At 40.8% G+C, this 25593-nt stretch overlaps 1 protein-coding gene across 3 annotated transcripts in view; it reads right to left on the bottom strand.

Annotated features, from left to right (window-relative positions):
* LOC124552737 (SCF E3 ubiquitin ligase complex F-box protein grrA-like) overlaps window positions 1–25593 on the bottom strand; it is a 145133-nt gene that overhangs the window by 28324 nt on the left and 91216 nt on the right. For all 3 annotated transcript variants that reach the window (XM_047127081.1, XM_047127083.1, XM_047127082.1), the window contains one exon: window positions 5904–6083. In XM_047127081.1, the coding sequence (XP_046983037.1) occupies window positions 5904–6083 (180 nt within the window). The remainder of the gene's footprint in view (window positions 1–5903; window positions 6084–25593) is intronic.

The raw sequence follows: 25593 nt of genomic DNA, 5'->3' as shown, positions 1-25593 counted from the left end.
GTGCACACCCCGCTGCCGCAGCCCCAGCCGACACGTGCTGTGGAGGCACCCCCGTTCCACAGGCTGCCTCCTCTACGTGCGGCACTCTGGGGTTACAGCTTCCCGGCACCAGCAGTGGTCCGTCTCCGGCTTCGGGTCTGCTGCCACAACCGGCTGTTCTGCTCCACCAGCCTCATTCGCCACCGTCGCGTCGGCCACTGTCGCCGGTGGCACCAGCCTCATCTCCTCTGCACTGGGACCTGCCTGCTGGTGACGATGCAGAGAAGGCGACGGCACTCTCCTGTTTGGTGTTGTTGGGCACAATTCCTAAACTTCATCCACTTCCTGATCATCAATTCTAATGTTAAGTTTCTTGCTGTTCTTATTTCTGCTACTTTCATCTTTCTTCAACTTACTCTCAGTCCATATTCTGCACTCATTACACTGTTCATTCCATTCATCAAATCCTGTAATTCTTCACTTTCACTGAGGATAGCAATGTCATCAGCAAATCTTAATACTGATGTCCTTTCACCTCGAATTTTAATTCCACTCTCGGACCTTTCTTTTATTCCCATCATTGCTTCTTTGATGTATGGATTGAACAGTAGGGGGGAAAACTACATCCCTGTCCTCACTCGGTTCTTCACTTTCCACTGCTATTATTCCCTCTCGGCTCTTGTATATTACCCGTCTCTCCCTATAGTTTACCCCCATTTTCCACAGAATTTCGAACACCCTGCATCATTTTACATTGTCTAATGCTGTTTTCTGGCCAACAAATCCTATGACTGTGTGTCGATTTTTCTTTAGTCTTGCTTCCATTATCAACTGCAATGTCAGAACCGCTTCCCTGGTGTCTTTACCTTTCCTAAAGCCAAACTGATCACCATCTAACACATTCTCAACTTTTGTTTCCATTCTTCCGTATATTATCTTTGTGTGAAACTTGGATGCATGAGCTGTTCAGCAGATTGTGTGATAATGTTTGCACTTTTTGGCTCTTGCAATCTATGGAATTGTGTGGATGATGATTTTCCAAAAGTCAGGTGGTATACTGCCAGACTTCTGCATGCTACACACCAAGGAGAATAGCCTTTTTGTTGCCATTTGTCCCCATGACTAGAAATTCTGATGGAATGTTGTCTATCCCATCTGCCTTATTCAATCTCAAGTCTTCCAAAGCTCTTTTAAAATCTCATTCTAATACTGGATCCCCTACCTCTTCTATGTTGACTCCTGTTTCTTCTATCACATCAGACAAATCTTCCCACTCATAGAGGACTTCAACGTACTCTTTCCACCTGTCCATTCTCTCCTCCGCATTTAACAGTGGAATTCCCACTGCATTCTTAATATCAGTGTCCTTGCTTTTAAGTTCACAAAAAAGTTGTTTTGACTTTTCTATATGCGGATGCAGTCCTTCCGACAATCATTTCATTTTCAATTTCTTCACATGTTTCATGCAGCCATTTTGTCTTAGTTTCCCTACACTTCCTATTTATTCCCATTCCTCAGTGGCTTGTATTTCTGTATTCCTGAATTTTGTTGAACATTTTTGTTCTTCCTTTTTTCATCGATCAACTGAAGTATTTCTTCTATTACTCATTGTTTCTTCACAGTTACCTTTCTTGTACCTATGCCTTTCTTTTAAACTTCTGTGATTGTCCTTTTTAGAGCTGTCCATTCCTCTTTAAGCGTACTGCATACTGTGTTATTCTGACCTGCTGCATCTACAGCCTTAGGTAACTTCAAGCATGTCTCATTGGTTAGCAGTCCTGCATCCCACTTCTTTGCGTATTGATTCTTCCTGACTAGGCTACTCTTCATCACTACTACATTGTGATCTGAGTCATTATATGTTCCTGGATACGCCTTAGAGTCTGGTTTCTGATTTCGGAATCTCTCTCTGACCATCATGTAATCTAACTGAAATCTTCCCGTATCACCCGGTCTTTTCCAAGTATACCTCCTCTTCTTGTGATTCTTGAAGAGAGTGTTCGCTATTACGAAATGAAATTTATTACAGAATTCAATTAGTCTTTCTCCTCTCTCATTCCTTGTCCCAAGCCCAAATTCTCCTGTAACCTTTTCTTATACTCCTTCCCCTACTACTGCATCCCAGTCCCCCTTTACGTACGGTATTATCATTTCAATATCTTTATATACTTTCTCTGTTCATAACGAATCCTACACCTGTTATATCATTTTCTACTGCTGTTGATGTTATCCTATACTCATCTGACCAGAAATCCTTATCTTCTTTCCATTTAACTTCACTGACTCCTGATATATGTAGATTGGCCCTTTGCATTTCCCTTTGCAAATTTTCTAGCTTCCCTACCACATTCAAGCTTCCAGCAATCAACGCCCCGAGTCATACGATGTTATCCTTTCATTGATTACTCAATCTTTTTCTCACGGTCACTTCCCCCTTGGCAGTCCCTTCCAGGAGATCTGAATGGAGGATTTTTCTGGAATCTTTTACCAATGGAGAGATCATTGTGGCACTTTATCAGTTACAGGTCACATGTCCTGTCTCACCCCGAGGACAAGAGTGCCCTGAACCTCCATCTGCACCTCCACCCTCTTCGACAAGGACGCTGGCAGAATGAGGGTGACTTCTTATGCCACAAGTCATAGCCTGCCAATGCTGATCATTTTTATTCAAAATCTGAGCGACGGCGGGATTCAAACCTGGGACCGAGGACGATTGGAGTGATAATCCGTGATGCTACCCCTAGAACTTTCCCACTAAATGTGAATGTCGCACAATGGTTAAATGTCCACAATCATCACATGTCGGTTAATGAGACTTTCTGAATGTCGAATGTGTCTTTCGCAACAGCACTCATCCCACACACAATACAAATACTTTGAGCTTCCTCCATTGCCTTCAACTCTCTATTAAACCCAAAACAGACAATGTGAAAAATGTTGGACCTATTTCCTCTTTCAACTATTTTACATCACTTAAACAATGTTCATAAGTTTCAAGTATGCAAACTCCAACACGTAACATCAAAATAAATACAAGAACTTCAAATAAGAAAGTGACAGTGGATCAGTACAGACACAGCACCGGGCTGCCACCACACGGTCAGATGGCACTAGATGACAGGTGGCCAGCAGCCGGTAGCCACTGTAAGGGCCAGCAAACTCGCAAGTGTGAACTGTTCTGATATTGACACAGTGACAAGCTGTTCTGCAGAACTGTTTCCGGAAGTTTTTGCTTTTACTGATGTGTTAGAATGTGAAGCGAATTATCTTTGAAGTTCCATCAGATGGATAACTTTAACAGAAAGCTGAAATACAGTGTAAAAACTAGAGGAAGTACTGGACACAACTTTGTGTCTACATTGTGTGTCTCACCACTGATATAGCACAACTCGAGAAGTCCTCCAGACACTTCCGTATCCTACACCGTGCGTACGGATGGGGTTAGAATTCTGAGGGGTGGCCAATTTCATTGCCCCCTAAAGTGAACAACTCAGACTTTTTTAAGTCTCTGCGGTGGCCAAGTTTTTGCACCTAAGACCGTACACCATTCCAGCGTCAATCCTACAGTGGAATCCGTCACTCGTGGTGGTGGCACGTCAGTCTTTCAGCAATCCGTGACCTGACATTTTAATCGGGTGAGAGATACGGGGGACGTTCTGCCTAGGCGTACTGACGACCATCCTCCACATCGAGCTGGGTCAATTTGTACATCATCTTGTCGAGAGATGTCACAGAGGCCCCAAACGGCATGTCACAGCCGGTGGACTTAACTTGTCACAAATGTAAGAAACTACCAGTAGTACAGATAAGTGGTAATCTCATTCTGTATTCGATGCCATCTGGCCCGAACAACAATGACGGAGGCTACCTCGCAAATGTTTTTTCTCCTCTCAGCCTCCACACATTGACAAGTGCACCTTCAAGTAATCACAGAACCAGACGACGTGGTGATGCTCCAGTGTGTGGTGTTGTTGTTGGGCACACTGCTGCCAGCACACCTCTCTTTGCTGCAGCAGTGTGGGAAACTGCAACAACGGTTGCCACGCTACTGTCAGTATCTCGCTCTCAATGAACGAGATACGGCCGTGTGACCCTACGTGACCGAAAAGAACGACGTGTCTGTCGCCTCGGGCCTCACTCACTGAGGACCGTCGACATCCCGGATCGAACTGAGCACAGGTCTCCTAAACTTATCCTAAACTTATCAATTCCACATTTGCATTATATTGGGTCAGTGCATAAGTTTGTAGAGTTTTTCCGTAAGTTTAATAAACACGACAGATACACATTACAGAGACTTTTGTCATAAATATTCTCCTTTAATATTTACAACAGTCTGCCAACGCTGGGGTAACTTTACCAATATGCGGCAAGCAGTGTTCGGAGTGTATTTTCATTGGGAAACGAAGTTTCTTTAAGATTGTTAAACAGAGTGGAAAAGATGAAAATATGAGGTGTAGAATGACTTTACTGTTAGTCTATCAGAATGCACATGGGTGTTATTGTGGAGTGGCATCACTTTGTGCAGTCTTCCTGGCTGTCATTATCACGTTGCATCTGCTGGACATCTCGGTTGTTGACAATAAAAGTCAGCAGTGGCGGTTAAACCTCAGGGAAGCAGTTCACAGTACAACAGACCGTCGGCTGTTCCACCACATGCATAACATTATCTTTTGTGAATGCGCACAGGGTTTGTATATGAGGAGTTGTTGCTTTGTTTGGGCTCAGCCATTCCATTTTTTTCCTTATCTTAGCATAAAGACACCATTTCTTCTCACCAGCAACGATACAGCATAAGAATGGTAGGTGTTATTTGCAGCCGACTGACGATGAGCGAGCAGGTATACACGTGTGGCCAGCCATTGATTTTTGTGGTTTTAGCTTAAATGCTACGATATCTATATATCCGATTTTTCAACCTTCCTCACCACATGTAAATGTCACACAACGGTGGAATGGTCACCATTCATTACATTTGCCAGTTCTGGACAACAATGACACGGACCATTGTGCATTATTGTGTTTAAACAATCAGAATCTGAAGATCTTGCCGAATGCCGAGAGTTACTAGTGTCACAATGACCTAACTTAAAACGAGAAAACTATTTCCTTGCTGTACTCTGTCTGACGGCATTATCCCTACGTGTGGTACAAATGTTTCTCGTTGCCTCCGCTACTGTCACCCCTCTACTGGACTCGATCAGAAGAATAAGTCGAAAATGTTCAGATTTCTCCACTTGGCACTCTATTTTCTAGTGTCCACAGCTCCCCTTTGTCTCCAAATGACAAAATGACAATATGTAAATTCAAATGGCAACAGTGAACCACAAATAAAAAATGACAATTGACAAATAAACGTGTAGAAACTAGAATACAAACATGTAAAACAAAAACTGTACAAGTTATGCACAAACCTAATACCTGTGGGATCCCAAGCGATGCAAGCAGCGCTGTAGTCAAATGATAAACTACAGTGACTGCCGGCCACGATCCTGCAGACGGCACTTTCTGACACTCGCTGGCAGACATTTCTCCATCTTAGACGAGGCAGTACCGTGACCTTCTGGCAAACAACATTCACACGTGATTTCTGAATGAGGAACTCGCTATGTAATCTTCCTTTACATACATAAGATACGTGGAGTTCCTTCTACCCAGTCTGTGTGGCTGCACTGAAATGCTAATTGTCTGCATATCCAAACGTTCAGTACACTACTTGCCAACTTGATATTTGCTGCCTACTGCTGCTACGTATTGCAGTTCTAATCGTCAATAGTTTATTTTCTTTTAGGGTCACGACTTAACGATTCATAATGCAATTTCAAACACCACATTTATGAGTAATTTCTGCAACTGTCAACTGCTGCAGCAGTTATAGTTTCATTGCTCAGTTAAAGTACATTCCAGTGAGCAACACTACTTACATTTCAAGATGTTCCAGATGGTAGATCTGAGAGAAGGCAGTATCAGACAGATTCTCAGCATATTTGATAGACAGCTCTCGCAAAGCAGGGCACCCGTGGCTGATGGCAATCACTGCGTCATCATCCAGTTTGCACCCATTATGTAGATGTAGCACTCTCAGCTTTGGCAGCCCTCCGTTCCTTAAAAGAAAATGGAGTACATAGTTTACGTTGTGCCACATAATTTTGTCTTAATAATGGTTGGTGGGGAAGGGGGAAATAGAGAGAGAGAGAGAGAGAGAGAGAGAGAGAGAGAGAAATCTTGACACTATCTGTTTGCAAGAAGATGACACAACCTGCTTGCCAATTTTGACAACCTTGCCATGCTAATTGAATCCAGCTGGAAAGAAACTCGCATGAAAAGATTTAAATCATAACACTACATTGTCCAGAAATGTCCAAGTCATAGATCACAACAGCCTACATGATTTGGATAACGTAGTATTGTTAGAACACTGAAAAGTAATGCATTTGTAGTTGTTAAGTGTACTATTTTCCCAGAGAACAAATATTTGATTTTGACTGGTTCAAGACATACTTGATCCATCACAATTGTGACCACTCTGATATGGAGGTGGTTGTTACACAGGGGAGGGGGGAACCCTGATAGTAAGGTAATATTAGTGTAGGCAATATCAATTTCAGCAAAATTTTCCCTAATAACTGGAGCCAGAAAAGCAATGTTGGGGAGCTATGGCTGAAAAATGACAACCAATCAGCAAAGAGCACACAGAAGTTGTGTGTGTGTGTGTGTGTGTGTGTGATTTTTGTCAGAATAAGGTGTACCTGTCAGACTCACTCTACATTAGCAATAATTAAAAACATGTGGCCTTTAGATTTCATCATTGCACCTTACAGTACCACACGTCCATCATAGTGCAGCGCTGTTTCTCCAGTACAAATTATTATTTTAAAACATTAATGACATTATGGTACAATTAGCATAGTTGATTTGTTAGTCGAGCATTAGCCAGTCGACATGAAAAAACTTCACATATAATGTAACTGGCCACAGACAAGCATTTACAGTTGACCTGGATTTGACTGATCAGCAGACAACAGTATCTGTTAATTTAAAAGCACACACATTTCTGTGTGCTTGCCGCCTTTTGGCTGCCCCTCCACAATGGTGCAGTTACGACCTATGGTTATTCAGAAAATTCTGCTCAATCTGCTCCTCCAAGCTGATCAACATGCTTTTTTTCTTTCTCTTACATTACATTGTCTCACAAGTTTATTCGCTTTTCATTACAGTACAATCACAAAGAATATCTGGGAACACAACTCCGTGCGGCACGGCTACGACAAAGTGTCTGCCGACCTGTCTGCTTACACACTTCACACATGAGGTCGTGCACAATATAACTAAATAAGGTGGATTGGTTTTGTAAATAAACTATTTATTTCTTGCAGTATACATCATAATTGTTGACAATATACTGCCATTCTCTAGGAGCTTGTAAATGCCTTTCTTTCAAAATATGTGAGTTTTCAGGTTGACGAACTCTTCGAGATTCATTCTGTTGTCTTCCAAGGAGGTGATGCATTTGCCACTCAGAAAATTCTGCAGGGAATAAAACACATGAAAGTCAGAGGGGGTGAAGTCTAGTGAATACGGCAGTTGGGATAACACGTCCCACTCAAAAGAACACACCTTTTGATGGGTCACCATAGAGGTATGTGGTCTGGCATTACGGTATGTGTCCCACATACGGTCATTTCTCATCGATTGCTGCCTCGAGATGAGCAAACTGTGAAGAGCATCTCCTGGAAGTGGTAGTCTCATTTGGAAGAAGTTCGTAATACGGGATGCCTTTACAATCCCTCCAGGGGCATAGCAGAGCCCCTCTTATATGCAGCCCCAGTTTAGAAACCGACAGTGGTGGCTATTCTGTCTCGTGCCACAATTTACTCTTCCAGGCGTTGTTGTACACAATCCACTTCTCACTTCCAGTCAACAGCCCTTCCAGAAAAGGAGCATTCTGATTGTGTCTCAATAAGGAGTCACAGATGAACACGCACTGAATCAAATTCAGCTTCACTCAGTTCACAAGGAACCCATACATCACAAATATTTCTGTAACCCTTCTTCCTCAAGCTCCTGGCTACAGTAGCATAAATGACATTGAGCTCCAATGCCAACAACAGCGTTGTCATTTGTGAATTGTTGACTATCGTGTCCTTAAGCCTTTCCACCTCTGTAGCCATTGGCTGTCCAGATTAAGGTTTGTCTGTTAGGGCAAACTTCCCAGCTTCAAACTGACTAAACCACTTTTGACATGCTTGAGCCGTTATTGCATTGTCTCCATATACAGCACAACTCTTCTTCCAGCACTGTGACGCAATTTTCAGCTTACGATAGCATAACAGAAAAAGATGTCGGGAATGTTCCGTCTTGCTTTCCATAGCTTGCAAACACACATTCACAATCTTCCATCCAATGCCAAGCACAAACACACACTGACATATCCAACGACATGTCACGTTGTTGACCTCAACGTCATAGGAACAGTTACGCAACTGTGCTACCCAGGGGGGCATGGTAGGTGCAGAGGCACCACAGATGGAGTGTGAGTAATACGACAAACAAACAAATATTTGATCAACACTAGCCATCAGTCTTCTTTTTTTTTTTCGTACGACTGAGATTGTGAAAATAAGCATTTCTGGAAATGTATACAACAGGGCTGATCCAGATGTAAGGTTCCCTAAGAGCTCCAGGTACGCGAAATCCATCAACACCACTGTGCGTGGCTGTTCCCCCACTCTCAATTCCTCCCAGCTGTACTTAACGGTGCTGCTCAGTACTGGCAATGGAGGTGCCCTCAGTTGATCCCGCCAAACCCAACATTCATTCCGTAATTCTGTTTCTGCACACGAAAGGGACTCCACCAGTGGATATTTATCGTCAGTTAACACAAGTGTATGGTGACAAGTGTATGTCCGTTCAACAAGTCCGAAAATGATGCCGGGAGTTTAGTGCCGGTCGGAAGGAGGTCCACGATGAAGTACAGAGTGGAAGACCTCCAGTTTTGGAGGCAATTATCGAGATGGTTCAACACGAAGTGCTTCGAGAGAGAGGAATCACTGTCTGACAACTTGTTGCTTGGGTTCCTGGGAGTTCTTATTGTTCAGTTGGCAGTTGAAAGAGCTTTGACAGAAAAATTGGGGTATCACAAGTGTTGCACTCAATGGGTACCACGTATGCTGACAGCAGAACACAAGGAGAAATGCCTTCACTGTGCTCACCAGTTTTCTCCAAAGTAAGGAAAGGCTATTGGATTCCATCGTTATGGGAGACGAAATGTGGGTGTTTCATTTCACTCCTGAAAGGAAAGAAAAATCCAAACAATGGCGTCACTCAGTATCACCAGTCACAAAGAAGTTCAAACAAACTCCTTCTGCTGGCAAAGTCACAGCCACTGTGTTTTGGGATCACAAGCAGATACTGGTGACTGATTTCATGGAACTTGGGGCAACAATCAGCTCAGACAGTTCCTGTGAAACACTACAAAAATTCAGACAAGCTATCCAGAACTGCCGGAGAGGACAATTGACAGAAGGTGCAATGCTGATTCAGGATAACACCTGACCTCACGTCTCCTGCCAAACTCAGGGACATCTGAGAGTGTTTGGTTGGTCTGTCATACCCCACTCACCATACAGTCTGAAATTAGCGCCTAGCGATCGTCATTTGTTCCCTAAGTTAAAGGAACACTCGGAAAGCAAATGTTCCGGAGTGATGATGAAGTCAAAGAAGAGGTGAAATATTTCCTCAATGGCTTGGTGACAGTTCTATGACTTAGGGATACAGAAACTGGAACAGCATCTAAAAAAATGTATAGAAAAATATGGCGATTAAGTAAGAAAATAGAGCTAAGTTTCTTCTTTCCAACAATGACAATTTCTAAGAGGTTAATTATTCTGTCTTTTTGTAAAAAAAACCTTACTTCCAGGTCAGCCATCATACTTCACAACTTGGACAACTCATGTTTGATCCTTGGTCCAAACACTATTTTTTTTGTGCTCCTCCCTCTTCCCCACGCACAAGCGCGCGTGCATGGGGAGGGGAGAGGAGCACAAAAAGATAGTCTTTGGACCAAGGATCAAACATGAGTTGGACACACACACACACACACACACACACACACACACACACACACACACACACACACACAGATTAGATTAGATTAGATTAGTACTTGTTCCATAGATCATGAATACGACACTTCGTAATGATGTGGAACGTGTTAGGTTAATAAAAGGTGTCTAGGGAAATTACCCACTTATTATATCCAAAAATTCATCTAATGAGTAGAAGGAGTTGCCATTAAGAAATTCTTTTAATTTCCTTTTAAATGCTATATGGCTATCTGTCAGACTTTTGATGCTATTAGGTAAGTGACCAAAGACTTTTGTGGCAGCATAATTTGCCCCCTTCTGAGTCAAAGTTAGATTTAACCTTGAGTAGTGATGATGATGATGTTTGGTTTGTGGGGCGCTCAACTGCATGGTCATCAGCGCCCGTACAATTATCCAATCTTTGCTCAGTCCAATTTCGCCACTTTCCTGGATGATGATGAAATGATGAGGACAACACAAACACCCAGTCATCTCGAGGCAGGGAAAATCCCTGACCCCGCCGGGAATCGAACCCGGGACCCCGTGCTCGGGAAGCGAGAACGCTACCGCTAACCTTGAGTAGTGAAGATCATCCTTTCTCCTAGTGTTGTAGCCATGTACACTGCTATTACTTTTGAATTCATTTGGATTGTTAATAACATATTTCATAAGTGAATATAAATATTGTGAGGCTACAGTGAAGATTTCTAGCTCTTTAAATAAGTGTCTGCAGGATGATCTTGGATGAGCTCCAGCAATTATTCTGATTACACGCTTTCGTGCAATGAACACTCTTTTACTCAATGATGAGTTACCCCAGAATATGATGCCATACGAAAGCAGAGAATGAAAATAGGTGTGGCAAGCTAATTTACTCAGATGTATATCGCCAAAATTTGCAATGACCCTAATAGCATAAGTAGCTGAACTCAAACGTTTCAGCAGATCCTCAGTGTGTTTTTTTCCAGTTCAACCCCTCATCAATGCATACACCTAGAAATTTTTAATATTCTACATTAGCTACCGATTTCTGATCGAAGTCTATATTTATTAATGGGGTCACTCCATTTACTGTGTGGAACTGTATATACTGTGTTTTGTCAAAGTTTAATGAGAGCCCATTTGCAGAGAACCACTTAACGATTTTCTGAAAAACATCGTTTACAACTTCACCAGTTAATTCTTGTCTGTCGGGTGTGATAGCTATACTTGTATCATCGGCAAAAAGTACCAGCTTTACATCTTCGTGAATACAGAATGGCAAGTCATTAATATATATTAAGAACAGCAGAGGACCCAAGACTGAACCTTGTGGCACCCCATTCTTGATTGTTCCCCAGTTTAAGAAATCACCAGTTTTTTGCATATTATGTGAACTGTTTATTTCAACTTTCTGCACTCCTCCGGTTAGATATGATTTAAACCATTTGAGCACTGTCCCATTCATACCACAGTACTTGAGGTTATCTAGAAGTATTCCACGATTTACACAATCAAAAGCCTTTGATAGATCACAAAAAATCCCAACGGGTGACTTCCGGTTACTCAGAGCATTTAATATTTCATTAGTGAAAGTATATATAGCACTTTCCGTTGAAAAACCCTTCTGGAAACCAAACTGACATTTTGTTAAAACTTTATTTTTACAAAGGTGTGAAGCTACTCTACAATACATTACTTTTTCAAGAATTTTGGATAAGGCAGTTAGAAGAGAGATTGGGTGGTAGTTGTTGACATCAGACATATCCCCTTTTTTATGCAGTGGTATAACAATGGCATACTTCAGTCTATCTGGGAAAATACCCTACTTCAGAGAGCTATTACATATGTGGCTAAGAATCCCCCTTATTTCTTGGGAACAAGCTTTTATTATCCTGCTGGAAATGCCATCAATCCCATGTGAGCTTTTATTCTTGAGAGAGTTTATTATCTTCCTAATTTCAGATGGAAAGGTGGGTGGAATTTCAATTGTATTAAATGGTGTGGGTAAGGCCTCTTCCATTAACTGCCTTGCCTCTTCTAATGAATATCTAGATCCTATTTTCTCTACAACATTTAAAAAATGATTATTCAAAATGCTTTCGACTTCCGGCTTGTTGTTTATCAAGTTCCATTTGCTTTGATGGTGATGTCGTCATCCTGTACTCTTGGTTGTCCTGTCTACCTTGCAATAATATTCCAAATTGTTTTGATTTTGTTATCAGAGGTATTAATCTCAGACATGATGCACATGCTTCTGGACTTTTTAATAACCTTTCTTAATGTAGCACAGTAGTTTTTATAATATTTGGCTGTTTCTGGGTCATTACTCTTTCTTGTTGTTAGATACAGTTCCCTTTTGTGGTTACAAGATATTTTTATTCCTTTAGTAAGCCAAGGTTTTTTGCATAGTTTCTTATAATTAGATTTAACTACTTTCTTGGGGAAACAGTTTTCAAATTTTCTTACAAGTGTATCATGAAATAAGTTATATTTTAAATTAGCATCAGGTTCCTTGTACACGTCATCCCAGTCTAACTGCTGAAGATTTTCTCTGAAATTTCTAATTGTTGAGTCATTAACTGAATGCACAACTTTGGAGGGTAGTTTTGAATTACTGAATGGAGCTATGTCATATACTGTAACTAGCTGAGCATCATGATCAGAAAGCCCATTCTCAACAGGACAAGAATTTATGAATAAGAAAAATCAAGCAAACACAATATATATATATTTCAATGACTCGCTGATTTTCTTGCTGCCATGCAAGTCTTCACGTTATGTTAGAAGGAATTCACGGCATGGGAGTAGAAAAAGCTGAGAAATTCACTGCATCGAGCACACTGCATGAATACTGCTAACTTGTCTTTTGTTTATGAAGATAGCACTCTCGGTGGTTAATCTTGCCAAGTACCCTACATACAATAATATAGTGAGAACTACAAATCAGTCTGTAAAACCTACTGCAAGAAGTGTGAGTCGAACCCAAGTTAACTGATTGTGTTGTGTTACTCAATTGCTGTAAATAAAATGCACTAGTTTCTGATCAAAAACTTGAAGTTTTTGAAAGAAATCATTCGATGAGCTTCACACACACACACACACACACACACACACACACACGCACGCACACACAACTGTGCCAGCTGGATACACAATTTTTGCATGTGTGGGCAAGGTTTTTTTATTTTATTTCATTAAGGACGACTTTCTGCCTGAAAGCTTTACATGTTTATCAGTCTTATTTTGCCTGTCTGCAGCTCAGCGCCTCCTCCATGTGATGAGTAGGGATCTATCCTTTCCATAATATTGCTGTTATTCCAACCTGGACATTCCTTTATTGAATCTTACCTAGACGTTGTGATAAAAGTTAGCATCTACAATATGATTTAGCTGTAACTACTACTGTTTCAGAAACCTGTACATTGCCACTTATTTTCACAAATGTGCTATACTTGTTATATGATTTGGAGTAATTACTTCACTTTCACGTACTACTACTACTACTCATACCTTCCGTATCTATTACCTACACCTATATGTGGTTCTTCATTATCTTACTTTTCATTACTTTTCACATGATTACACTAATGGTTCCTATATGTTACAATTTTTGATTTTCTGTTGTACTCTGTCTTTCCCTTTTATAGTAATAAATTTTTTTCTGTTTTTATGTCTAGATTCAAAGTTTTATCTGACATGTTGTAGCAACTTTCAACACTGAAAGCATGAAGCAGCATTAGCTGTATCTTTGCCTTGGTCTGTCTGTCTGTCTATGATCAGATACTCTGACCTGATTTGCTTACAATTAGTTATAGCTGGACACAGCCTCTTTTGTGCAAAGATACCAGTTTGATTCTGTAGATGTTCAGTAGTTCAGACAGGGCAGTATTTACACAAATTGCCATATAGATATGATATGTGAATAACATTGATTTTTGTATCTGTATTACTTTATACCACATCCTGTAAAACTGAATGGACTTCATGTATTTCTGTTTGTTTCATGCTTTGTTTTGACATGTACAGATATCATAACAACAGTTTGAAGCAAACCAGTACTAATAACTATAAAAGATGTCTAAACACCTGCACGTCCTGCACTTCACAAAATTTAAACTCACAGCAGCTCACATCCCTTGCCCAATGCCACAGTTTGCAAGTGCCTTCTTCTCCAAGTACATCTACAACAGATCAAAATCAGTAATTCTTTACTCTCTTAGTAACCATCAGGTTCCATACCTGAAATGTGTGAATAAGACAGTGTCTCAAATGGCTCTGAGCACTATGGGACTTAACATCTGAGGTCATCAGTCCCCTAGAACTTAGAACTACTTAAACCTAACTAACCTAAGGACATCACAAACATCCACGCCCGAGGCAGGATTCGAACCTGCGACCGTAGCGATTCCTGACTGAAGCGCCTAGAACCGCTCGGCCACAGCGGCCGACAATGTGTGAATAAAACGGGCTCAAACGTTAACATTTTCACAATTCCACCTGCTTAAAAAATGATCTCGCATCACGACCTCACACCCAAATTACTTCTGGAAAATGAGGGACAGTGACTCTCATCCTTTAACGGGCACTACTTCAGAGCGGCTGTAAACACTCCGGCTGAAGTTTGTCAAAATCGGTAGATCAGTGTCTGTTCTCTGCTTACCAGAATTCTAAGAAGAAACAACAAATTACATGTGTTGAAGTGTGACATTTGATTTGGATACATTAAAGACAGTGGCAGACATGCTCTGAAGCTGCAACCAAATGAGTTTCATTCCTTTCGAGTGAAGATTCAACGACACCAAAATCATTTGCGATAATATCTTCTGGTAAACCTTATTTACAATAAAACTAAAATGTTTATTTCCAAATTTAAAGAAAATGAACTGTAACTGACAGACGCAAGTGATAAGATACAATCAGTATTCCTAGATTGCCAAGAGGTATTTGAGACTGCACCACACTGTTCACTGATAACCTGGAATGGATGGGGCAGGTGAGGGTCTACTAATTTACAGGAAGTTCTATAGAACATTACAGTACCTGTGTACCACACTCTTGCAAATGAACACTGAACTACACTGAATAACCTCTTGTTAGAGGACTAAGCACCTACTGCAATCCTGCACAATACGAACTACACAACTGAACAGCAATACAGAACAGACGATGTGTGAGGCAGTTAGGGAGAGGGACAATAGAGCAGGGGTGGGGGAAGATCCCTCAGTGTTGCCCGAGGGAGTGACCGGGGACGTGGCGGGGACAGGAAGGTGGGCCGTCGAGTGCAGACTGCGAGACTGTCGGAAGGAGAGGAGGGGGAGAGGAGAGAAGCGGAGAAGGGGAAAGAACTGTGCTGGTGCACTAGTGGAATAGAAAGTGAGGAGGGCTGGAGAGGCAGTGGAGAAGGAGAGAGAGAGGCAGACGGAGGGCAGGGACTAGCAGAGAATGACAAGGCCAGGGGGATGTGTTGCAAAGATACTTCCCACCTGTACAGCTGAGAAAATGTGATTAGGGTGAGAAGAATCCGTACGGCACAGACAGTGAAGTATTCACTGAAGTCAAGAGTACCAAGTCAGATGGCACGCTCGGCATCTGGACGGTCTAGCTGTGTCGGTCACAGTCGAGCGGTGGGTATTCGTGTGGAGAGAGCGCTTGTTAGTGCCCACGTACTATGCAGTATGGTGGTTGTAGCTAAGTAGGTAGACCACACGGGTCCTTTCACAGGTAATTCTGCCTTTGATGGGGTGGAAGATGTCTGCAGTGGGTGGCAGTGGGACGAAGTATGGGAGAGGTCTTGCAGCCTCACATCTAGATCTATTACAGGGGTATACAGGGTGTCCATAAAGTCCCTTTATAACTTCAAAATTTTATTACAATGGCAGTTATTGAAATATTTTAACAAAATTTCTTTTATTGTAATCACTTTTTACTAAAAATTTTATATATACTAAAATTTTGTGTTTCAGATACCCTGTTGATGGAAGGGACTGAAGCTCTACGCAATGGCAGCTCCTCAAGAGAAGCCACGATGTGTGTCCTGGTTTACTGAGACAAAATCGGATGTTCAGACTCGACGGAACTTCAGAACGAAGTACGGAAGAGATCCACCATCGCGCCCTTCAATCTGCGCGTGGCACAAAAAATTTATGGAGACAGGGACAGTGTCGGATAAAGCGAGGAGCGGGTGACCGAGAACACTGATCGCGTTTTAAATGTCTTTGCCCGTTCACCTATGAAATCCATCCGCACTGCTGCCAGACAGTTGCAACTACCACATTCAACTGTGCATAAGGTCCTCCAAAAGAACTTACAGTTGTACGCTTACAAAGTGCAACTGTTACCGACACTTGAGCCAAATGACAAGCCAAAACAGACAGAGTTTGCACCCCACATGCTGGAATGTCTTTCGGAGGATGAAGCGAGTTTCTTTCAGTGACGAGGAAACTTTTCATGTTTCTGGGACATTAAACAGACACAATGTGAGAATCTGGGGATCTGAACACACTCCCATGAGACTAGGGAGCTTGACCGGGATAGTCCAAAGTGAATGTGTGGTGTGGAATCGTGTGCAATAACTAGTCTATTTTTCTTCAAGAGTCAACAATTACTGCAGATGTTTACCTTGACCTTCTGACTGAATATGTAGCACCACAACTGATTGACTTACAACCAACTATCATTTTCCAGCAAGATGGTGCACCACCACATTGGGGACTGCACGTTCGTCGGCTCCTCAATGAAACATTTCCAGGTAGTTGGCTTGGAAGGGGTGGGCCAATTCCTTGGCCACAGCATTCGCCAGATATCACTCCCTTGGACTTTTTTTAATGGGGATGTGTAAAAGATATCATGTATCAAACACAGATGCTAACTCGAAGCAAAGGATTCGTAATGCCATTGCCACCATTGATGATGCTATGCTACAGCAAACGTGGAAAGAAATCGTGTACCGTCTCGACAAGCTTCGTGTAACTACAAGGCGCCCGTACAGAGGTCTATTAAACACTGTCAAAAAAACTTTTATAAACACTGATTACAATAAAAGAAATGTTACAATATTTTAACAACTGCCATTGTAATAAAATTTTGAAGTTGTAAAGGAACTTTATGGACACCCTTTATATCAGACACGTGTCAAGGGGTTGGGAAGAGGTATGGAAGAGAGACGGACAAAATACTGCTTGGGTTGGCTCAGTGGGATGAGCGAGCAAGATTGTGGCGAGGATATTTCTTATTCACAGGTGCAACAAGAGATATTATAAATTCTGTTGGAGAACGTGATTCAGTTGCTCCACTGCTGGGTCGTACTGAGTCACCAGGGAGATAGGCGAGTGTTAGGAGAGACAAGGGTGTAGTCAGGAATGCCCCAGAGAAGTGTAATAGGAGCTCTGTTGTTCGTTAAATACGTAAATGATTTGGCAGACACGGTGGGCAGCAATCTGCGGTTGTTCGCTGATGATGCTGTGATGTATGGTAAGGATTCAAAGTTGAGTGACTGTAGGAAGATACAAGACGACTTAAACAAAATTTCTAGTTGCGATGAATGGCAGCCAGCCTTAAATGTGGGAAAATGTAAGTTATTACAGATGAGTAGAACGATCATACCTGTAATGTTCAGATACAGTATTGCTAGTGTCCTGCTTGACAGTCATGTCGTTTAAATATCTGGGCATAACAATGCAAGGCAATATGAGGTGGAACGAGCATGTGAGAAGTGGTAGGGAATGCAAATTGTCAACTTCAGTTTATTGGCAGAATTTTAGGAAACAGTGGTTGACCTGTAAAGGAGACCGCATATAGAACGCTGGTGTGATACTGCTTGAGTGTTTGGGATCCCTACCAGGTCAGATTGAAGGTAAACACTGAAGCAATTCAGGGGCAGGCGGCTAGATTTGTTACTGGTAGATTTGACCAACATGTAAGTGTTATGTAGATACTTTGGGAACTCGAATGGGAATGCCCAGAGGGCAGCTCTTTTTGAGGAACACTGATGAGAAAATTTAGAAAAAGGGCATTTGAAGCTCACTGCCAAATAATTCTACCACCACTGACATAAATTGTGTGCAAGGACCATGAAGATAAGATATGAGAAACTAGGGCTCATATGAAGCCATATAGACAGTCTTTTTTTCCCTTGCTATATTTGCAAGTGGATAGGAAGAAAAATGACAGGTAGTAGTACTCCGCCACACACCGTACAGTGGTTTGTGGAGCATCAGTGTAGATGTAGCACACAGCAGCTGCCTGCACATACCCTAGGTGCATGACATGTGTCACATGTTTTTCCTGGACATTCAAACTGAGCCACCACCTCATTTCACCCATACATTTTTCCCACTTCACATGGTCCTGCTTAACAACCGACCCCCCCCCCCCCCTGCCAATATCCAGGAATGCACCGTACTGATTTGGCCCAATCCATTTACATCAACTGTCGCCACTCAGCTCTGCCTGCCAACTTGCACCCCACATAATTCTTATTAGGGGAGTCCTACAGCTGTTGCTGTATCCCCAGTATCTGCTGCCAAAGCCCTTGATCTTGCTAGTCTGTCTCACCCTTTCTTCTGTGCAATTATTGTCTGTATTTACTTTTACTTTTAATTCGTTTGTGGTATCATCCGGTTTTCAACTCTTTCTTATTTCACTTCCTTCATGGTTTTCTTCTACACTTTGTATGGTTCCTCTTTTTTCCCTTCTTCATGGTTTTAAGAGTCCCTTGTATTCTTATTCATTTTAAAAACCTTTCACTGTTGATCCTCACTCCTTCCATTTGCACCAATACAGAAAAGTTTCCCTTTTCTCCAGCCAGGACATATACTCACACACTGTTCCCATGGTGTTGCCTAGCTCCTAGAATCACCCTGTAATGGCACTGACAAATAGACCTCATTTTGTTACATTATACACTATAGTTGTGTTAAAAAGCGTTTACCTTATATAGTACTAGGTTAGGTGTTGTGATCAATAATCGATGTTGACATTGTATGTTCTTTGTAGCTTATGACCGTGATCTTTAGTCTACAACAGGTTTTTGGCCACTCGAGTTTTGGCTGCAGTCGAGTGTAGTCGTTTTGGAGTTTTGGCAAGAAATATGTGTTTTTGTTACAAATCAAACGTGGAACACTGCGTCATGGTTTCATTATTCCAGTGATAATTGAAAAACCCCGCACCTTTTCTTGGACCGAGAGCAGGAAAGGAATCATCACCTAGACAACGAGAAGCCACATGGACAATGCAGACTCAGCAGCATCAACAAAGGAAACACCATGGCAGCTCTTCAAAAGTACTATACAGCCATTAGTCACACCGAAATGGTGTCCATATGGAGATAACTTTTCCAGGATAAATACCTTCCAGTATAGTAGCGAGGGTTCATGACAACTGGGGGCTCATCCGGGATTAAGACATTTATATGTACTGGATTGACGAAATCTGTTTGCAGGAGTAAAAAATACGTTTTTATTGTGTCTAATGACCACGTGGTACCAAGAAGTGCAATACATGGCAGTCAAGGGAGACAAAACGAAACAGTAAAGTGGACTGACCACACGAGTGAGATCCCAGACCGAAAAGATAAGTGCATCTGTGTAGTGCTGTTTATTCCTTTTATTATTTTGTTTTTTAAATTTTACACAAATGACCATTATGAAAGAGGAAAGTGGTGCTGAATCAGAGCAGGATTGTGAAAATTTGTTAGTCTTTGGGGATACAGACATGTCGATAAAAACGGAAGATGAGTCAGTCAATGAAGCGGATCAAAGTCTTAATTCATCAGAACGTGAGATGTCGGACATTAAATCGCTGTTACAAATGAAACAATCGTTAGCTTTAAATCAAACAGTTGCAGCATGCTTACAAGTTAATGAAGAACAATTACAAAACATGAATCAAACGGTTGCGGACAGTTTTCGGGTCATAAATCAGAATGTATCGTGTCTAGAGTGAGCGATGAACAAAAACATTGATAATGTCTTACTTTGGGGTAATAAACTTCGCAGTGATATATCTAAGGTAGACAAGAAACTTAGCAAGGCGGAAACAAAGATTTTGGCAGTAGAATCTAAAGTGGGGGAAGTAAAATCTAGTCTGAGTAACAAAATTCAGTCTGTAAAAAATGAACTGCTCACAGACAAAGAGAAAATTCAAAGTGTTTTGTTAATGTTAATAGTTAAATAGATACAGTTTGTGTAAATGTAAAAGCTATGGCAGTAGATGTTGAAAGTAAAGTAGATTCAAAACTAACTGTTGTGAATGATAAACTGGAAACAGTCAGTAACACAGTAAAACTCCACGAGATTGAAACTAAGACAAACGTTAGTGAACTAAAAAGTACAGTATCAGACTTGAACCAGAAGTTTGAAATATTTAGCAATGACATCATTGTCATCGTCGTCGTCATGGTCTTCAGTCCAGAGACTGGTTTGATGCAGCTCTCCATGCTACTCTATCCTGTGCAAGCTTCTTCATCTCCCAGTATCTACTTCAACCTACATCCTTCTGAATCTGCTTAGTGTATTCATCTCTTGGTCTCCCTCTACGATTTTTACCCTCCACGCTGCCCTCCAATACTAAATTGGTGATCCCTTGATGCCTCAGAACATGTCCTACCAACCGATCCCTTCTTCTTGTCAAGTTGTGCCACAAATTCCTCTTCTCCCCAATTCTATTCAATACCTCCTCATTAGTTATGTGTTCTACCCATCTAATCTTCAGAATTCTTCTGTAGCACCACATTTCGAAAGCTTCTATTCACTTCTTGTCTAAATTATTTATCATCCATGTTTCACTTCCATACATGGCTACACTCCATACAAATACTTCCAGAAATGACTTCCTGACACTTAAATCTATATTCGATGTTAACAAATTTCTCTTCTTCAGAAACGCTTTCCTTGCCATTGCCAGTCTACATTTTATATCCTCTCTACTTCGACCATCATCAGTTATTTTGCTCCCCAAATAGCAAAACTCATTTACTACTTTAAGCATCTCATTTCCTAATCTAATTCCCACAGCATTACCCAATTTAATTTGGCTACATTCCATTATCCTCATTTTGCTTTTGTTGATGTTCATCTTATATCCTCCTCTCAAGACACTGTCCATTCCGTCCAGCTGCTCTTCCAGGTCATTTGGTGTGTCTAACAGAATTACAATGTCATCGGAGAACCTCAAAGTTTTTATTTCTTCTCCATGGATTTTAATTCCTACTCCAAATGTGTCTTTTGTTTCCTTTACTACTTGCTCAATATACAGAGTGAATAACATCGGTGATAGGCGACAACCCTGTCTCACTCCCTTCCCAACCGCTGCTTCCCTCTCATGCCCCTCGACTCTTATAACTGCCATCTGGTTTCTGTACAAATTGCAAATAGCCGTTCGCTCCCTGTATTTTACCCCAGCCACCTTCAGAATTTGAAAGAGAGTATTCCGATCAACATTGTCAAAAGCTTTCTCCAAGTCTACAAATGCTAGAAATGTAGGTTTGCCTTTCCTTAATCTATTCTCTAAGCTAAGTCGTGGGGTCAGTATTGCCTCATGTGTTCCAACATTTCTACGGAATCCACACTGATCTTCCCCGAGGTCGGCTTCTACCAGTTTTTCCATTCATCTGTAAAGAATTCGTGTTAGTATTTTGCAGGTGTGGCTTATTAAACTGATAGTTTGGTAATTTTCACACCTGTCAGCACCTGCTTTCTTTGGGATTGGAATTATTATATTCTTCTTGAAATCTGAGGGTATTTCACCTGTCTCATACATCTTGCTCACCAGATGGTAGAGTTTTGTCAGGGCTGGCTCTCCCAAGGCTATCAGTAGTTCTAATGGAATGTTGCTTACTCCCGATGATGTAGATAACAAAAAATTTTCTATAAACACATGTACATTATTATCCAATATTCCAGTTAAAAACTTTTCTAATGAGTGTAGTTTGCATCCTGTCAACTTTCTGCAGAATTGTAGAGACAACTTTTTGCCCTATAGGGGTGAAAGTTTCAAAATTAAATTTGTAAAAAAATTTTTTGAGGGGGAATCTTTATCATGGGCCGATCAAAATTTTTCTATTGGCATGTCTTATTCAGAATTTGAAACTGAGTTCTTAAAACGGTTCTGGTCTGAAACTGAACAAGCCAGGATAAAGAGCGAGTTCCTGAATGGACCAAATTGTAGGGAAACACAGGGGACTATGAAACAGTTTTGTCAAAATCAATTGAAGAAACTTGTACATTTGAGTAAACTCTTTGATGAGCTCACACAGATAGATGCTTTAAAGAAAAGGTTGCCAACAGATGTGCAATGGGACCTAGTTTATGGACCAGGTGACAACATTGACAATTTCTGAACTACGTGGACAAACTAGACAGGATTATAGACAAAGTGGGGAAACCAAAAAACTATTTCAATCACAGAGAGGTGGGGATCATAGTTGGGGAAACACTAATTTTAACAGAAGGGAAAACAGGAGGTCTAACAACCATAGTTTTCATCATAGGGAACAAAATAGTCACAACAATAATAATAATAATAATTTCCATTCAAGGGAAAACTATAATTTCCTTTCATGAGGACAATCTGGGAACAATTGGAACAGAAGTAATAACAGGGAGTCTGAAAACAGGAATTGGCATGAACATAGTGACACCAGGAGTCAAAATGTTATGGGAAGTCATGAAGTAAAAAACTAGCATGTGCTCCATTGTCGGTCCACAAGGTAGGGGCGAAAAACATAGATATTATATGGACCAATAACAGTGACTACGCTGCACCAAAAGATACATAAGGAGTAATGAGTAGTTATCTTATGAACGTGTACTACCCTCTAAACACAGTACCTGTTAAGAATGAACACACTGGTTGTAATAAAGAGCCAGAGGAAGTAATTGACTTAGCTGAATTTTATGAATGGGCAGAAACTTGTAGTTTGTCAGAGGACCAGCAGGTTAACGATTTACACGATTTAGGAATTGAAGCACTGTTGAGGGAACCAGGCGAGCAAATTGTTGACACTGATTTAACGAGCAAAGAATTAAATACACTTGGGTGTGAAAGCAACGTTTTAAGTTTTCAGGAGAGAGGGGTTGATGATTGTAATAGTTGGGAAAATGAAGATTTAATTATACATGATGATGGTGAGAAATATTTTGTTTGCTTGAAAGAGGAAATGGAAGCATTTGGTGCTGTGGGAGAAACTGATATGCATGTTGTAGATGTACCCAAGGATGTTCTTAACAATTTAAGTGGTGTTAATGTCAGTGTCACAACCAATAGGTTCTGTAATCCAACATCTTATGAAGGAACCTGGGTAGATGATAAAGATTCCCTGAACAGTAAAACTGACTGTGCAAGTAGGCTATCATTTGATACGAACAAAGGTGAATTATTTCTTTATAATATTTGGCTATATAGCGATGCAATTAGAAATGATAGCAGTTTTAGAAAAATGATTCTTAATATGTCTCAAATTTTATATCCTGATTGGTGGCAAAATACTAAACATATTATTGTTGAACAACTGAAGGATAAATACCTTAGTGATGACCAATGTTACACGGATGAAAATGCTTGGATTAGTGAAATTATCAATGCAAGTGACAGTGCAGATGATGCCTATGTTAATGTAATGACCATAGGTAATAAAGGTGACAGTAATATAGGTAATTGTAAGTCAGGAAGTCATTGTTTTAGTGAAATTGAGAATGATTTATTGTATGAATATGTTCAGCCTGAAAAAGGTGATGACATTAGAGTAAAAGATGGTACCTGGGAAGGCAAGTGCCTTATAGACAGAGGGAGTCAAGTGTCAAGAATATCTGAAATACTAAGCAAAAATCTGAAGTGCGAGAAAGATTACACTGAAATGGCAGTCATTGGGGTGAAAATAAGAGGTGCTATAGGAAAACATAGTAAAACCATGAAAAGTCAAACTTTTTTATCTTTTACAATTGAGGGAGTCACATTTACACATGGATGCCTAATTATACCAGGACTCGGTGAGGACTGTATTCTTGGGATGTCATGGATTCGGAGTGTAGAAGGAAGATTTGACTGGGGAGGACAAAAACTTGTCATAACAACACCAAATGCGGTGTGTATCTCCACCAAGTTTGTAAGATCAAATACAGTTTCGTGTAATGATAAATTTAATACTGTAAATTTGTAAAGGAGAAAAGATATGTTGACAAACACTTAACAGAGCTAGACTTAAGTGAAGTAGATTTCAAAACACTTGTAAACACAAAGATTTCAGAAGCTAGTGGTCTAAACAATGGGCAAAAACAGGAAATAGAGTCTTTGTTATGGGAATGCAGTGATGTCTTTAGCAACATTCCAGGGAAAGTTAGGGGTTACAAATGTACTCTGCTAGTAAGATGCCATGACCCATTTTTCATAAATCCGTATGGTGTGCCCATAGCAAAACATACAGTGGTTCAGAAAGAATTACATAAGATGGAAGTGTGTGGCATTATTGAAAGGAGTATCAGTGCTTATAATAACCCACTGGTAGTTGCGTCAAAGAGAGATGGGAGAGTGAGAATAGTTCCGACTCCAGGCCTTTAAACAAGATCTTATACTGGGAAACAGACCACCCCGAAAACATCGATGAGCTGTTGCACAAGTTCAAGGATGTAAAATTAATGTCAAGTCGAGACCTAACCTCAGGCTTTCACCAAGTACTCCTGGCACCCAACTCTAGGAAATACACTGCTTTTCTACACAATGGCCATTGCTATCAATACTGTGTCAACTCACTGGCAGCAGAATTCATTAGAGCTTTAGACCATGTGCTTGGGCAGGAACTTGTATCCAAATTATAGTGATTTACGTAGATGACATTTTAGTAACTGGACAAGATTGGAATGAGCACGTTGGGCTTTTAAGACAGGCGTGTGAGAAACTTAGAAGAGGGAGAATGGCACTAAAACTACAAAAGTGCAAATTTGCAGTACCCGAGTTAAAATTTTTGGGACATGTCATAACAGAAAAAGGAATTTTGGCAGATCCAGACAAAACTAAAGCTATTGCAGAGTTCCCTATACCCCATAACAGAAAACGACTGAAATCATTTTATGGGCTATGTGGCTTTCTAGAAAATTTGTAAGTAAACAAAGCTTAAACACACCCTCTCTAAGTAAATTGTCAAAGGAGGACACTGTTTGGATATGGAGTAAAGATTGTCAAGAGGCTTTCGACAGAATAAAAAAGGAACTTAATAACCAGAACCTGTTACACAGACCGGATTTCAATTTACCTTTCTGTTTACATACTGACAGTAGTGATTATGGGCTAGGTGCTAAATTATTTCAAATACAAGAAGTAAATGAGGAGACAGTTCATTCTACAACTGCATTTGCAAGCAGAATGTTATTGAAGCATGAAAAGAACTATACAGCCACAGAAAGAGACTTATTAGCCATACAGTGGTCATTTTCAAAATTCAGGACCTATTTACTTGGGCATATGGTAATAGTGTACTTTGATCATAAAGCCTTAAGCTATTTACAGGAATGCAAGCTCTATAATGATAGACTTACAAGATGGGAATTGAATTTAC

Source organism: Schistocerca americana, chromosome 10, assembly GCF_021461395.2.
Source record: "Schistocerca americana isolate TAMUIC-IGC-003095 chromosome 10, iqSchAmer2.1, whole genome shotgun sequence".
NCBI classification, from domain to species: Eukaryota; Metazoa; Arthropoda; class Insecta; order Orthoptera; family Acrididae; genus Schistocerca; species Schistocerca americana.
Note: the sequence above shows the minus strand (reverse complement) of the source record. Positions and strands in the feature narration are given on the sequence as shown.